At 48.2% G+C, this 16,839-nt stretch overlaps 1 protein-coding gene across 4 annotated transcripts in view; it reads right to left on the bottom strand.

Moving 5' to 3' along the window:
* The window catches only part of Ntn1 (netrin 1), a 189,764-nt gene that overhangs the window by 46,175 nt on the left and 126,750 nt on the right, over positions 1 to 16,839 (bottom strand). For all 4 annotated transcript variants that reach the window (XM_076936578.1, XM_076936580.1, XM_076936579.1 and 1 more), the window contains exons 4-5: positions 5,382 to 5,531; positions 2,251 to 2,304 (exon numbers count right to left, since the gene is read on the bottom strand). In XM_076936578.1, coding sequence (XP_076792693.1) covers positions 2,251 to 2,304; positions 5,382 to 5,531 — 204 coding nt within the window. The remainder of the gene's footprint in view (positions 1 to 2,250; positions 2,305 to 5,381; positions 5,532 to 16,839) is intronic.

Genomic DNA, 16,839 nt, shown 5'->3' with positions numbered 1-16,839 from the left:
ATGTCACAGGGTCCAATCAGTGCCTTGCTCTAGACTCTGATGTCAGGGGCTGGCTCGCCAGACTAGGCAGAAGTGGAGAGCTCTGAGTGAAACAAGAGACCCTGTCTCAAAAAAATACAGTGTAGAGCAGTTGAAAAGATACCTGTGGCCAACTCTAATTCTCTGTACAACATGATAATACACGCACGCACACACACACACATGAATACCCAAATATACACAAACATAAAATAATCCAATGTCCACTGTAACATCTTCCAAGTTCAAAACTATTATCCCCTAATTTTTATTTTAATTTATTAATTAATTGGTGCTAGAGATTAAACCAGCGGGCAGAGCATGTGCTCAAGTGAACTCAGTGTCTGACTTAATTTTTAAACCAAAAAAGGAGGAAAAAAAAAAAGCCCTGTGGTTTGCTTTTTTTGTTTTCCTTTGTTTTTTTAAAGTATCCACGTCCTCAGCAAGAGAAGAGTTCTTTTGTTTGTGGTTTTCATGAGACAGGGTCTCGGTGTTACCCATCTTGTCCTCAGACTTGTAAACACATGATCCTCCTGCCTCTCATGAAACTGGGGAGAGCAGATTTTTAATTTTAAAAAGTCAGTATAGAAAGCAATCAGCTTCTGTCGTCTGGAGCAAGGCTGTGAAGGGCTGTGATCTAGAGATTTCAGGCTCTATACCTCCAGTCTGGCTTCTCACACCCAGGCATCCGTGATGGAGTCCCAGCCCTTGTTACACTTCTCCTGCCAGGGGTTCAACCAAGGGCACTAGAAGCCTCAACTGACAGCCCAGGACTGGGTTTTATCTTGGACTATTCCCAGTATGATTTCGGGACTTTGCAGCATGTATCTTCCTAAGTACAGGCTACCGTGGCTATAGATGTCAAATCCTAAATCTATTTTCTCTCAAGCTCCCAGGATACAGCCAGTTCTCCCCTAGATCCAGAGTCAGGTGACCACCCGAGTGTTCAAGCTCACCCCCAGCTCCCTATAGAACCACCAAGAGAAGGTAAAATTCCCAACCTGACATGGGGACCTTTGTGTCATTCTGCCACTCATTACTACTCCTCCCCTGGGACCAGGGTCTCCAGGTGTGGTCCTAACAGGGCACACATCCTGCCGGGCTCTAAGCTCCCTGTGTATCCTGAACCAGGGATGTGAAACCTCTCCTCCACCAAGAAGCCCAGCGGACCCTTTCTCAGAATAGCATTTCTTGATGCTAAAACAGTTGTGCTTTTCTATGGTGTGAAAACGGCACACATCAAGGAGAAGCCGAGCTTTAAATGTGTTGTGAACAGATGAGGTTGGATCTGTTCCTTCTCTCGTGATGCCGGGCAGCCGTGGAGAGCTATGCCCACTCACCCCAGGAGACGCTCACTATTCAGCTGTGTGAGGACTAGGTGCTGTATTTACTGCAGTTTACAGTATTTCTCACTTACAATAATCTTATCCAGGATGTCACCTGATCCTAAGGCAAGGAGCATCTGTCAGTGCACAGGGAATACTACTGAAGTCCAGTTATCTGAACTCCCCAAGTTGGTGGGGTGCAACCTTTCACATGTGTGCTTTCTCAACGACAGCAGAAGAGCCTCTATCAGTGGGTATAGGAACTCAGGTAGCAGCCGGGGCACACACAGCATCTTGTGGCATCTTAATGTGAACACAGCTACGGCTGCTGTGATGAACACATCACGGACACTGCCAGCAGCGTGGCTGGCACCTACCTTTGTCACAAAGGAGAGGCTGGGTCTTCACGTGATGGGTGGAGATGAAAATGAGATTATTGTCCCAGTTGGGTCTCAGAGCTCCTGAATTCTGACTGTGACCCAGTGCCCAGGTACCTCCTCCCTCTCAACCTCCACACTGTACCCCTGCTCTCCCCAAACCTTAGGAAGGAGAGAAGTCTTTGACCCAGGATTTGTAAGGTTCTTGCAATGTCTTAACCTCCAAGGGCAAGGAGGGAGAATTCCACTTTCAGAGTTCTTGGCCCTTGGCTCTCTTAAAACATTCTCTACCTTTATTCTTAGGAGGAGAGTTATAATGAAGTGCCTTCTTCTTATAATGAAGTTATAATGAAGGTGGTTCCTTCTTCTTCAGAGCAGCTGAGGGGGCCATGCATACAAAACAGAACCTAGCTGGCAGTGTGGGGGGAGGGTCACAGAGGGTCTGGGCCTCTCGCCCCCACCCCATGTCCTCACTCATGTCCCTACTATACAGCCAATGTAACAAGCAAAATCCTAAAGGATCGTCTCACCTTCTGGTTCCTCCACGCTGCTGGCTGCAGTGGTGGGTGGCGCCACAGGAATCTCTTCATGAGGTTCAGACAAGGGGAGAGAGAGAAATGAGGAAAAATAAGACATTATTTTTGTTCTTGGAAAGATAAGGGTCTCAGAGAAGATGCTTCCCGATGTTTAGCCTCCCTCCCCCACAGCCACTCCACAGCTCAGCTCAAAGGAACAAAAAGGCAGAGAAAGGGAGAAGAGGGAAGCTGGCAGCAGGGTCCCAGGGATCCTGGGCACGTCAATGTGTTCTCCTGTCCTCACTGGGAAGGGCTATCATGAGTCCTGTCTGTTAAGGAGGGTCAGGAGTAGGGGCAGTGAGATGGGCTGGCAGTCTACAGGGCTGATCTTGTACCCAAGACCTGACATGATGTTCATCTTATTACGACTGTCCAAGGGTCTTCAACTTGGCCCTGCCCTGGGGTTCCTCAGGCTCTCTGTTCATTGTAATATGACCTCCTGGGCCTTGTTCATCTACAACATTAACTGGACAGGTGAGAATGATCTAGAAGCAGAAATGCTATGTGAGGGGCTGGGGACCTGCCCTTGGTATCTGCAGCCTGGTGCTAGTTCCTCAGGGCTCCCATTCACTTTGTTAGTCAGTAGAATGGGGTGTGACTGAAGGAGGCGGGGCTCATCAAGGCGTGGCCTTCATTTTGACTGTCCTCCTCTACCTAGAATAGCAGCAGCTCATCCCTTGTACGCCTTGTGCTCTTCCCTGTGTTCCTGCAAGGTGAGAGTTCAGCCAGTCAGCTCCATTGATTCAACCACCCGCTGTCAAAAGTTTGGGCTTCTTCTTTCTAGACAAGACCAAACCATGGATCCAAAGTCCCTCTGGGGTAGCAGTTCTCAACTTGTGGGTTGTGACCTCACAGGCGTTACATGTCATATCTGATATCCTGCATATCAGATTATGATTCATAGCAGCAGCAAAAGTATAGTTATAAAGTAGCAACAACATAATGTTATGGTTGGGGTCATCACAGCATGAGGAGCTGTATTAATGGGTCGCAGCATTAGGAAGGCTGAGAACCACTGCTCTGGGGAAGGAGCACACAACTGCAGATGAGTGACCTCCAATCCTGTCTGTAGCCCCCATCTGACTCTGGGGTAAGACTTTCCTCTGACCTTGGATTCTACACCTAGAGACTAGTCTAGAGACTACAAGAGATCTGTGTCTCCTAGAGGACCCAGACTTCGTGCCTCAGGAAGCAAAGGCAGAGGACAGTCCACAGTGCAGAGCAGATCTGCTCTCAGTGACTTTATTCACACATCTCTCAGGTGTTCAGTCACAGCAGCTCATTAGGAAGCTGGACCTAGGATAGGCCCTTCCTTTGCCCTGAAAGGCTAGGTTGGTCCCAGCAGAAACTCTCAGGAAGCAATATCCGAATGGCCTGGTCCAATACTGCAGGTCTGCAAATGGGTATTTGTGCTAATGGCCAAGGAGCACACTGGACACCCAAACTTGTTGTCTAAAGTGGGGATGCACACACAAGGACCATGGCTCCCCGAGCTGGGACAAAACAGGGCACAAGCTTTCTAAGCACTGGTCATGCAAGCACATGGGGTATCCTAGAATGGAGCCCAGACCTACTGTCTCAGGGCCCAGGCACTGGATTTGGAAAGGTTGTTTCATGATGTTCTGTCCCCTGGGGGGTTAGTTCTTGCCATTCTGAGCAACTTGGCAGCTCCTCTCTGGGGGATGAGGGGAGGGGAGGAGAGAGAGAAAGACAGAGACAAAGAGACACAGAGAGAGACACAGAGAGAGACACAGAAACAGAGACAGGTAGAGACAGACAGACAGATGGGGGCAGGCTACTCACTGACAGAACAGGTCCCCATAGGCTCAAATATGCCTGGCACCTGGCTTTCTAAATGTTTGTCTCATAGCTTTATGGGCATGCAGAGAAAAGGGTTTCTATAGGCTGTGAGACTCATGTTTGGATGCCATAGTGAGAAGAATTTCTTTCCATTCCTTCCTCCGAATGCTGGAGTGAACCCAAGGCCTGGGATGTCCTAGGCATACACACTTCTACTGAACGACACCCAGTCTACACGCCCTTTCTACCTGCTATACCCTGGGAAGACATCAGGAGTATCTTACACTAGCACTGGATCATCTGCTGACAGTACACTCACAGGGACATTCTGACAGAGACTCCTGATTCATAGACTGGTCAGAATCACTGTCAGAACCAACAGAGCTGACCTGTTCTGAAAGCAAAGGCCACACATAGGACAGATGAGCACTCGTAGTGGGACAGGAGAGACGTGGGCCATCTAAGGTTTCCATCTATTTGAGGCAGAGACAACTGTGACTTCTGTGAGGAACATCTAGGAATCAGAGGTGGCTCCTGACATGAAGGGACTCAGGCACTGGCCCCACAACCCTCGGGCTGTTCCGAGTCCCCATCACCAATCAGTCATGGAGACCACTAAGGGACTCTGAGAATCTCAGAAACTGAGATTGACGGACTTCTGAAAAGGCCAAGTGGTAAATAGTTCAGGCTTTGTGGGTTATAGTCTCTGCTGCAGCTAGGCCATTCCACAAAAGCAGCTGCAGACAATATGTCTTTTTCTTCTTCTTCTTCTTCTTTTTTTTAAAAATAATATAGGGGTCTCAGTATGTAGCCCAGGCTAGTTTCAAACCTTCAACCTTCTTGCCTCTCCCTCCCAAGTCCTGGGATTACAAGCTCACACCACCATGCATGCCTGTTGACTTCATATGCTTTTTATTGTGCCTTGAAATAGTTTCCTTCCTTTGATTTTTGTTTAAAGCATTAAACAGGTACAAGGCACTGTGCCGTGCAAAAATCAGCCGGCAGCCAGCTCCCTGGGTGGAGCTCGCCAAGCCTGCTCTCTAGAGAATCCACTTGGTTCCTTGGACTCTAGCTTGTTTGCGGAGACTCCTGCTCCTCTGCCCCAGATGTCCCTTCTTGGCTTGGATAGCTCTAGCCAAGAAATCACCAGAATGAGGCTGGTCCTGGGTTAGACCTGACTTGCCAGCCAGAGCTCACTTTCTGCCCATGCTCTGGACATGAGCAACCAGTCCCCAGAGGGTCCCCCCCATCCCACTCAAGCAGACGGGAGGAGTGGATACACATACTGATGCAAGGGGCGATGGGGGAGCGGCTCTGCTGGTAGCCTTTGGCACAGCGGTTGCAGGTGATGCCTGTCACGCCGTCCTTGCAGGGACACTGGCCAGTGGTTTGATTGCAGGTCTTGCCAGCAGCACCCACAGGGTGGCAATCACAGGCTGTGAAGAACATAAAAGAGAAGGATCAGAGAGGCAGTTAGTGCCCTTCCCACCCAGGTGTGTCCCGTGGTCCCTACCCCAGAGAGGAAAAAAAAAAATGAAAAAGAACAGGTAGGCTTAGCTATGCTTGCACGTGTTCTAGAAGTTCTGAGATGGATTGTCTACCACCAAAATCAAAATAGACCTACTTCAAAGGATTGCTTGAGGAATAGGAGAGGGGAGCCAGGGATCCCCTCCAGAGCCCAAAAGGAGGGCTGATACTCAATTATGATGTCAAGCAGTGGAAGGCGGGGGGTGGGGGGGCAGTGCTGAAGGGTAGAGGCACTAGCTTCTCTTCCAGATTTCTCTGTAGGTTCCTAGGTGGAAGAGGGTCTGGAGCTGATGAAGTTCAGGGATGCTGGCCAGAGTGAGGCAAAGGGAAGAGCTGCCTTAGCATGCTGCCCCAGTTTGCTCAGCAGCCAGATGCCCAGAACCAAGGCTCCTAGGTCACTATAACACTTTACCTTAAAACCCTAACTAGACTAATAACTGTTGAACTGGTGAACCTCCTAGGGGCCTCCTGGGGATGGAAAGGTCAAGCTGGGAATGAAGCAAGGCCAGAGGCATGAACATTATGACCCTCCTGGTTTTGAAGAGTGAGCTCTAGTGGGTAGCCCCACATCCAAAAACATCCCAAAGCTCCCTTACTCTGTTCCAGTCATGACACAGCCTGACATTTGGGGGAGATCTCCGCCACCACCATGAGGTTTCAAGCAACATTTACCCCCGCAGGCATCTGGCTAAGTTCTGCCCACCTGTGCCTGAGCAGTGGTTTCACTGGGGAAGGAACAGGGTAAAGGAGGCAGTGTTGTGCCTGCTCCCACTGCAGAAAACCCAGGAGGGCAGGGCACCCCAGTAATGCAATCTGCAGTCATTTCAATTCATGCCACATGCTGCTTTGTCTCTGTCCCCCAAAGGGACAAAAATATCTAGGAAAATAAGTGAGAACTGAGATCCCAAAAGAGCTAAAGTAAAAATTCCCTCCTCAGTACAGCTGGCCCTGAGAAGGCAGCCTCTCCCTAGGCCTCTGGTCTGGGAGTGGCCGTGAGGCCCATCAGGAAAATGTGTGCAGTAGAGCCAGCCTGTCCATAGCGCCCGCGAAGGAGAACAATGTGGGCACACATTCACCCCAGTGGTTTCAGAACATGCAAAAACATGGGGAAGCACCCGGATGAGGAAGGATCTGGGCCTGACAGGGTGGAGGACAGAAGGGGCCTGGAGGGCTGGCAGCATGCTGGCTCCCATGACACACTATCTCTGAAAAGCACTAGGCTTTTCCCATCTTCCTCTTTCTTAGAGTTTGACTCTGAAATATTTCTCAGAGATCTCCCATGTTTTTGAGCATTTGTTATGTGGCTTGTGGTGTGATTCTGAAGGCTGTAGATGGTAAAAGTAGGTCACCAGGGATGGGCCTTATATGGCTATATCTGCCTCTGGTTCCATTTTTTTTTTTTTTTTCTGCTTGCTGGCTTATTCCACATAAACAAGCTGTCTCAAGCTCTAGCACATCCTGCACAGTGCGGTCACCTTTGTCATCATGGAGGAAAACCCTTGGTCTTCCCTTGGGCTACCTTAGTCACTAGCATGAGAAAAAATAGCTAATACACCATTATAAATGGGAAAGTATCTCTGCTGAGACATTATCTTCATTGGTGTACCCTAAATCCAAGTCTGTACCCCTTCTAAAAGTGAGTAGTAAGAGCCAGTCTTGATGGTCCATGGAAAGGGTGACAGAGAGGAAGAGCTGGCTGCAAAGGACCTTTGACCTTTCCCTGTAGTAGTAGTGGTATGGGCATGCCTCTCAGTTGGTCATGTGAGACTAGAGGGTCACAGCATGGGATCTCACAGTTATGAGCCACAATGTGGGCATAGGCATGTGGAGACACCAGGTTCTTGTGCCAGTTGACCTTTCCTGGCCTGCTCTGCAGGCCTACTGGCAACCAAATTTATACCATGACCATCCTCCTTGGATGCCAATGAAATTCAACTGTATGCCAGTAACTTCTGGATCCTTAGAAGGTCACAAAAGTTTAGTTGGTCACTTCCAAGCCAGATCACACCTAGCTAGACACCAGCACTGGCCCAAAGTGTCTTCACATTGGTAGGAACTGGCCCAGCACAGACTCTGAGTGGAGGAGTGTTGAAGTCCATTATGCATCAAGCCCTGCAAGCTGAGACCTCATCCACCTTGGCTGGCCCACTGCTGGCAAGGCCAGGGGCCAGATGAATTCTGTATGGTCATGTATTCTGTATAGTCGCTTCATCCTAAAGGTTCATCCTTAGCTTAGATGTAAGCCAAAACTTGCTGCTGAGTTTCCAAATCTTTCTCCCAAGATTCTGTAGGAAGCAAAGCCATGCATCTGGTCTAACTGAGGCAGCAGTGTGGTATATACTTCCATACCAGTCATTATCTATGCACAGAAGTCACTAAAGGATCATATCCAGGCCAGTGGGACCAGGCTGGGCATCATGCCACCAACAGAGCATCTGCCAGCAGAGGTATACCAATCAAGACTCCTACAGACCATGCCAGCACACCTACATTCTCTTACATATACCCTGTGGATTGCTGGAGGACAGGGCAACAGGCTGGTGAGACCTGGAAAGATCTGGAGCTCTGAAGAGAGAGAATGTCCAGACCCCCCCCACTCTCTCAGGACACCTCTCTGTACTTCTGGCTCTTCCATAGGCAAATGATCTCTGCCCTGTTTTAGCCGCTGTGAGGTCATTGTGTGGCCCAGCACCAAATGCAGCCATATGCAACCCAATAGAGATCCACCCTTTGTTCACTCCCGATCCCCAGCAAAGAGCCCCAGAGTAAGACCTTTCCTCACAGACACAGGAAGGAAAATGTCCCAAATTATACCCTCTGAGCAAAGAAGGATGGGTTTTAAGAGTGAGAAAAAAGGTCAACAAGAGGCAGTGCCCTTGTGGTAAGGTTCTCTACAGGAGTGTGATGGCTATTCTTGACTGTCAATTTGACTACCTCTGGGATTAACTAAAACCCAAACAGCTGGGTACAGCTGGGAGAGATTTCTTTTCTTCATTAAACCATTTGATGTGGGAAGACCCACTTCTAACCCAGATCTTTGAGGTGGGAAGATCCACCTTTACTATGGGCCGCATCTTCTGCTGGCAGCCTATGTAAAGGACATGGAAGAAGGAAGCTCTCTCTTTCTCTCTACCTGCTTGCCTTCACTCTCATGGGCAAGTCCCTTTCTTCACTGGCGTTAGAGCCTACTTCTTTGGGATTTTGACATATGTTGGAGAGCAGCTGAGATATACCAAAGACCAGCTGGAACACCCAGCCTTATGGGCCCAGTAACTACTGAATTCTTAGACCTTCCCTAGAATGGACCATACAGTTATTGTTGGACTAGCTGGAACATAGCCTGTAAGCCATCCTAATAAATCACACACACACACACACACACACACACACACACACACACACACACACACATCCATTCTGTAAGTTCTGTTCCTCTAGAGAACCTTGAATAATACAATAGGGAAAAGCCAGAGACCAGGGAATCCTTGTAACCTTAGGAAGAAAAAGTCAAAGGCTGGGACTCCTTAGCCTGTAAACACAGAGACATAAGGTCACACACATGGGTACATGCACAACACACAGAGATTCGCACATACATGCACAGTGACTAGCACACAGCAGGATGGTTTAAGTGCAGAATGAGGAAGGGGAAGGGGCCTTTTACTTTGTTGGGGCTCCAATGAGGGGGTGAACAGAAATCTTTCCTAATTTTTCTGAGAACATGACCCAGGCTGGAACATCCTCTGTTACAGGAAGCCCTCCTGGTGACTCCCATTTCCCTGGAAGCTAGCCATGGTTTTTACAGGAAAGTCAACCCCTTCTATACAGCCTACATGGGGCAGGCAGCACCTGCTCATGGGAAATAGGCTACCAGAAGTTTTTCCATGAAGAGAGAATGTGAAGGAAGTGTGGGTCCCTGAGAACATGGTAGGATCAGGTTTCCCACGAATGTAGCTGGCTGCAGAGAACCCAGGCCTGTATTTGTGCTGGGTCAGCAGACAGGGACAGACTGCTCAAGAGAATTCAAGTGGTTTCAGGAGGACCCAGGCCTTGCCTGTCCCTGCCAGTGACTCTGAATTAGTAACCCCCTCTCCCTCGACTACAGGTGGCTTCTCTGTAAGGGCAGCAGTCTACACTCCACTGAGGGTTTTGTCTCCATGGATCTAGAGTGTAGACTTTACCTTCATGACTGTGGTTCATCATAGTGTCCTAGGCAAGAGCAGGGAGCAGGTTTTGTGTTGCAGGGTGCCCTGTCTAAGCACCCGCTAGCACTGTGCCTGTATCTAACAAACAGAAGGGACTTCTAAGAACTCTGGAATAGTGGGGCTGGAGGTGGCTGGTACTGACCAATGGCTTCCCACACCCATGCATAGCCCTTACCTTCTACTGGTGAGCATAAGCAGAGACCAGGCCTTTCCAGCAGCTCACAGGGCCAGCTGGAAGTCTTCTGGGGCTCCTATGGGGAATCTGTCTACTTTTTCTGGGTACCCTGGCTCCAGGGAATGAGATCAAGTGGAAACTCAAGAGGCAGCAATCTAGAATACAGGCTTATGGGAAAGAGAGGTGTTGGCTGAGCGTCGGTACCTTTGTAATTGAGAAACAGAATAAGCACGGCCTTGGTCCTCAATCCAGACATAATCTGGCTGTCCCCTCAGTCCTCAATCCAGACATGATCTGGCTGTCCCCTCAGTCCTCAAACCAGACATGATCTGGCTGTTCCCTAGGCCCCCAGGAGCCCAGAAAATTTACTACTTTGGCCTCATGTTAAGAACTGACCCACTGCACTGTAGCTGTCTTCAGACACACTAGAAGAGGGTATCAGACCCCATTACAGATGGTTGGGAGCTGCCATGTGGTTGCTGGGAATTGAACTCAGGACCTCTGGAAGAATAGTTGGTGCGCTTAACTGCTGCCAAGCCCCTGGGATGCATACCCTGAAGTCCTAATCCCAAGTGCCCATGTATGGGACAAATGTGAGTCCTTTAAACAGGTAATTAGGGCAAAAATAGGTCATTGGAGTAGGTTCTAATCAATGACAGGTGTCCTCGCACAAGATGGGGATGAGGTACAAGGCAGCTATAGAGGAAAGTCTACATGAACTCACAGTATAAGGGTGACCATCTGTAAGCCCAGGAGAAAGGCCTGAAGCAGATCCCTCCCTCCTGGCTCTCAAAGGGAATCTGCCCAGCTGGCACCTTGACCTTGGATTTCCAGCCTCCAGAGCTAGGAAGAGATTAACTATCTGTTGTCTAAGTCAGCAGGTACACTGTGCTTTTTTCTGGTGTTTCAAGGTGACTAGCACACCTGTGCTACACCCCATACAAGCTATCTCTCTAAGGGGTCTCTCAGGCCAATGCCTGGACTTTAAAGAAGACAGCTCTGCCTTTCATCAGCCCTCAGAGCTTCTTGTAGCTTAGCTTCCCTGATGAAGTCGCTAGACACCCTTGCCAAGGGAGAAACCTTCTCTGTGGTAGGTCACATCTCTGGGCAATCTGAGGCTGTAGCAAACTGACTGAGTACTTACTAGGGCTTCCATGATCCCTAGAGTCCTTGCCAGCTCTGATTTCCTACAAGGCTGGAGATATTAGCACCATTTCTAAAAGGGTGGTCAGTAAAGGCCTGAGTAGAGAGTGCAGTGGGGGGTTGGGGGGGTGTCAAGGCCCATCAGCGGTCAGAAAGTAAAACCTTCAAGCAAGAGATTTTAGTGGACCCCGCCTCAGAACCTTGACATGGTTTAAGTGTGTGTGTGTGTGTGTGTGTGTGTGTGTGTGTGTGTGTGTGTGTGTGTGTTGGAGTATTCTCTACTCTTGTCCTAGACATAGAAAGTCAAGAAATGGAAAGACAAGGGCTAAGAGAACTTCTCACCAACCCAGGGAGTTGGTGGAACCTCTTTTCCATCTCTCAAGCCTCCCAGAACATAAAGCAATATGTAAGGCAGAGAAGTTATTTTATCTGGACTATCATGACCCTGGCCCATCAGAGAATATGAGGAACCTTCAAGATTCCCCAAGGAATAGTTTGATGGCAGAGCCAATCAGGAGACCACAGGACTTCCAAGACCTGCAAGGCTCATTCATAAGGGGTGTCTGCTCCCAAACCTCCTAAGGGCCATGCTGTTAGCTTTTTTGTCAGCCTTGGTACAAGATAGAGCTATATGGGAAGAGGGAATCTTAACTGAGAAAATGCCTCCGTCCGATTAGCCTGTAGGCAAACCTTGGGACATTTTCATTACTGATGGGGAAGGGGGAGTCCAATGTGAGTGGTGCCAACACTGGGCATGTGGTCCTAGGTTGTATAAAAATGTAAGCTGAGCAAGCCATGGAGAGCTAGCTAGTAGACAGCACTACTTTAAGGTCTCTACTTCAGTCCCTGCCTCCAGGTCCCTGCCCTACTTGAGTTTCTGCCCTAATTGCCTTTATAAGGACTGTAAGCTGTAGAATAAGACTCTTCCCCAAGTTACTTTGGTTCATGGTGTTGATCCTAGCACTAGACACCTAACTAGGACAAGGGTGCATTGTTCTGGGCTTTTAGCAAGACTGGGCTGTATACCTGGATGTGGTTCACAAAGAACAGAGAGGTAGGGAGGGTTCTGGGGACCTGTGGGTCAACTGACCTCTAGCTGCATCAAGGTCAGGAAAGGAAAGAGAAGGATCCATGGAGACAGATAGGGCCATCATCTTCAGATAGACCAAGGGCCAAAGGCTTCCTACGTTCCAATACCTCTTGCTTATGTATCCAGTCTGATGGACAGATACCCTGTCCCCTACTGCTTAGAGGTTATACAAGGTAAAAGACATGTGTTGGCCACAAAGGAGTGTGCAAACACTCATTCCTTCTCAAATTTCCAAAGGAGGTTGTGGAACAAACAAGAGAAGGAACATGCCAGAGATGGCCAAGGTTGCTTAGGTATCTTGCAATGCATGGGGCATAATATGGAGGAAAGCCAAGCAAAACAAGAAGGTGGTGACTCAGAAAGGCCAGGGCAGGGGAGTAAATGCTGAACATGGGTTAGGGGTGGGTATGGCAGCTCTTGATGATTTCAGAGTTGTGAGGGAAATGGGGACAAGAAGATAAGACCCTGGGACAGTGTCATAATGTCTTAGTTCATTTTCTGTTGCTGTAACAAAAACACCCTGAAGATGGTTGCTTTAAAACAAGTTTTCAGGGCATGGAAGCACACACCTTTAATCCCAGCATTTGGGAAGCTAAGACAGGAAAGTCAAGAGTTCAAGGCCAACTTTGTTTCAAAAAACACAGAAAGAATGAAAAGAAAAAAAAAAGAAAAGAGAAAAGAAAAGGTATATTTTATATTTAACTCGCCATTTTAAAGGCTGAAAGTCTAAGATCAGGTGGCCCCATCTGTTTGCCCTCAGATAAGGGAACACTTGCTTAGATCGAGACATGGTGGAGAGGAAGAAAGGGAAACAGGTGCATGTACAAACGCACGGTCAGACAAGGAGCCAGAGAGACAAGAGAGCCAGGTTTACGCTGTGTTTCCCTGTTTGTTAGTGCAGAACTGAACCCAGGGCTGAGCCCAGCCGTAAGGGCCAGACTCACTCTTCTAAAAACAATCCACTGTCACAGGAAGCAGGGTCACTCGAGACCGACATTAATCCTCTCCCAGGGTGACGGCCTTGCTGACATTACCATCTTCTACTAGGCCGCATCTCCTTTTTATAGAATTATTTTGCTTGTTTGTTTTTATTATTCATGAGTTGATGTGTATTTTATGCATATAGGCGCCCATAGAAGCCGGAGGGTGTCAGATCCCCTGGGACTGAAGTTCTTATAGGAAGTTGTGAACTGCCTGCTGTGGGTGCTGGGAACTGAACCCAACTCTTCTGGAAGAGCAGTAAGTTCTCTTAACCACTGAGCTATCTCTCCAGTCCTAGGGCCTACCTAGAGTTTCACGCCTCCTGCCCAGTGCTGGTAGCACATGCCTTTAATCACGGTACTCAGTACTCAGAAGGCAGAGGCAGAAGTTATAGGCCAGACAAGTCTTGAGTGAGATCCAGGCCAGAACTACACCGAGGAAACTTGTCTTGAAAAACCAAAGGGGGGAAAACAAAAGGTTCAACACCATGTAACATTGCTACACAGGGAATCAACCTTCTGATAGTGAACCTCTGGAGGACACACCCAAACTACCTCTGGGGACATACCCAAGCTACAGCTCTAGGGAAGGAATTTCATCCATTGTTACTGCAATTTTTTTTTTAAAGATTTCTTTATTTTATGTATATGAATGTTCTATCTGTGTGTATACTTGCATGCCAGAAGAAGGCATTAGATCTCAGGATAGATGGTTGTGAGCTATCATGTGGTTGCTGGGAATTTAATTCAGGACAGCAGCATCCAGTGCTCTTAACCACTGAGCCATCTCTCCAGCCCCCTGTTACTGTAATTTGCACAGAGTAAAATTCACTCCTTTTTGCTGTTCACTTCTACAGATTTTTATCACAGATGCCAGCTCTAATCACCACCTTCATCAAGATTCAGAATTGTCCAGCTGTCTCAAGAATCTCTTCCTCTGCCATCAGCCCCCACTCTGTCTAGTTTCACCTTTTGCAAAATGTATTTACAATGTCTACACATGTAAATGGGGTTGCCAGGTATGTCATCTGTTGAGCCTAATCTCTTGCATGTAGCCAACTGCATTTGAAGTTTGTGTGTGGCGGCATAAGAATCAGGTCGTTTCTCTGCTGCAGCACTGAACAGTCTTCTTCAGTGGAGATGTACCTACTTTATCCATATATCCCCTGACACACCCTGAAGCTGTCTCTAGTTTGGGGCAATTAACAATTACAAATAAGACCATTATAAATATTTGTATACAGTTGTTGTTTTTTGTTGTTTGTTTATTTTGTAGAACCTACATTTTCATTTCTCTTGGAGAAATGCCTGTGAGCAGGATCCTGGTCTTATGACAGGGTCTGGGTCTCAGTTTTCAGGGAAGCACTGGGCAGCTATGTCATGCAGGATTCCCACCAACAGTGCGTGGTGACTCCGGTAGGTCCTTGTCCTTGCCAGGCATTTGGAATTGTTAAGTGGCTTGTATTTCTTATTTTCAAGGAGAATGGATCTGAGTGTGATTTCAATTTGCATCTCCCCAGTGACGGCTTATGTTTCATGGAATTATTCGCCATCTGTCCATCCTTGAGGAAGTGTCTGTTCAAACATCTTGCCCATTTTGAACTGGATCATTTGCCTTCTTGTCATTGAGCGTTAGGACTTCTTCCCACCATGATGCTCAGCCTTGACCAGATATGGAACGTGTGCGTACCGTTTCCCCACTGCGGCTTGCCGTACAGAAGGAGCTTCTGTAACTGCCAACATACACCTCGTCCTTGGGTTCGAGTTAGCCTCCCATGCTTTGGGATAGGACCTACCAGATGCTGGTAAGACAGCTCTGCCTCGCATTCTCTTCCTTCCTCCTAACTAAGGGCCCTCCAAGCACTCAGCTGCTTCGTGACTTTGGAGGTGCCTGCACTGTTGCTCTCTCTATGCTTTCTCCTCACAGCCCAGTCTCCTCTAAATGTCCCACCCCAGGGGCTCATAGAAAGCTTCCCCTCACTGACTTTCTCTTCCAACTGCTTATTTCTTCCATATCACTCACCCCATGTCATAATAAGCTTCTTTTTCTCTTTTTCATTTCAGGGCCCAGCCGCTGCCTTCTCCTCTGGGGAGAGGCCGTTTCATTTGTCCTGTGCATTTGGACGAAAGAATGAGGCAGGGGATGGGAATGCCAATCCCCTCACATCCTGGGTCACAGCAAGCTCAAAGGCTATACACTCCATGCTAATGGGGCATGGGGAGCCAATGGTGGAGATCCACAGATAATCCCCCGTCTTCACTCCAGCTGTCTGTGTCAACCTCCTTCAAGCCAGGCTCTCCTCTCCCCACAACAGTTGATAACAAGGCACTGAAGAATAAGTGTTTTAGGGTGGATGGCCTTGCTTTTTCTCTGACACTTCTCTGACACTTCTCTGACACTTTCAGATCAAGGTGCAGATGACAGGAAGTGCACAGGGAGGGGAGCCCATAATTCTAAACTGGATTACGTGACCAGCTGTGATCTAGTGAACAGTAGTCTTCCTGCACCTGTTCTACAGTTGAGGAGAAAAACACAGGTCCTTAGCATGGTCCCGAGTGCCACTGTTTCTGCAAGGGCGCACACATGCTTGGACTGGGAGGACGGTAGATGGGAAGGAAGGTCCAGCCCAAGCACTTGGCGAGGACAGCTTCAAGCAGTATAGTGAGGATCAGCCCAGGCTTTGGTGGACTGCATGCTGGAGTGTGGTCAGGCAGGCAGCCCTCAGATGCAGCCTAGTCTTCCAAGTGGCACTTTCAGAACTGTGTTTGGCTGTCTACAGCTGTCCCCACCTTTGCCTTGAGCTTTCACAAGCAGCTGCCAGGCACACCCTGCTGCTGGGCTCGTTCATCATTTGTGCTTCCAAAGCATACAAATGCTTTATGGACAGTGTGCAACCACAGTGCCAGGGCACATCCCTAGGACCCTGTCCAGTCCTGTGGGAATCAGCCATAGAGTCTACACAGGGGCTGAGAGGCCACTTACCACACCAAGACCTAGGCAAGCCTAAATGGATAGGGCATGCCCATCAAATTACCACCTAAATAATTATATTTGTACCCATAGATTAGTGAGCTTTGGTGAGAGAGGATTTTTTTTTTTTTTTTTTTTTTTTTTTTTTTTCAGCTGGTAGTGAGGACTGCAGTAAGGACTATCTGGCCTTAGTGCTGAGAATAAGACCTGTTAAATTCTCAGCCATGGATGAGACTTCTCTATTATTTTTTCCGTGACTCAGAGATCTCCATCAAAGATGGAGCAGAGAGAATATAAGAGTTGAAGAAGGAGCACAGGAGGACAGAACACTGTCTTTAGAATGTGGCATTAATATCACTCTTTTGATACCACAACAGTTGTGATTTATGGCTCAAAACACAAGATTGACAACATCTGGTTACTGGTAGAAGTCAGGGTATCCCTGAACATGCCCATCCTAAGACATGCAGGCAAATTTGGTAACTAAGGGGAGGGGCTCACAAGGCTCTATCCCTCCCTGAGTAGCTATAAATAATTAATGGTCATTGGGGAGAGAGACTTTCTTCAGCAGTATAGCCATTGGTAAAGACCCTAGGCTCCTGTAAATACCCCTCATCCTGGATCCTATAAGCAGCCCTGAATGAAACCCATTG

This window comes from Arvicanthis niloticus, chromosome 6 (genome assembly GCF_011762505.2).
Source record: "Arvicanthis niloticus isolate mArvNil1 chromosome 6, mArvNil1.pat.X, whole genome shotgun sequence".
In the NCBI taxonomy this organism is placed as follows: Eukaryota; Metazoa; Chordata; class Mammalia; order Rodentia; family Muridae; genus Arvicanthis; species Arvicanthis niloticus.
The sequence above is the reverse complement of the archived record's forward strand: the minus strand, read 5'-3'. Positions and strand labels throughout refer to the sequence as shown.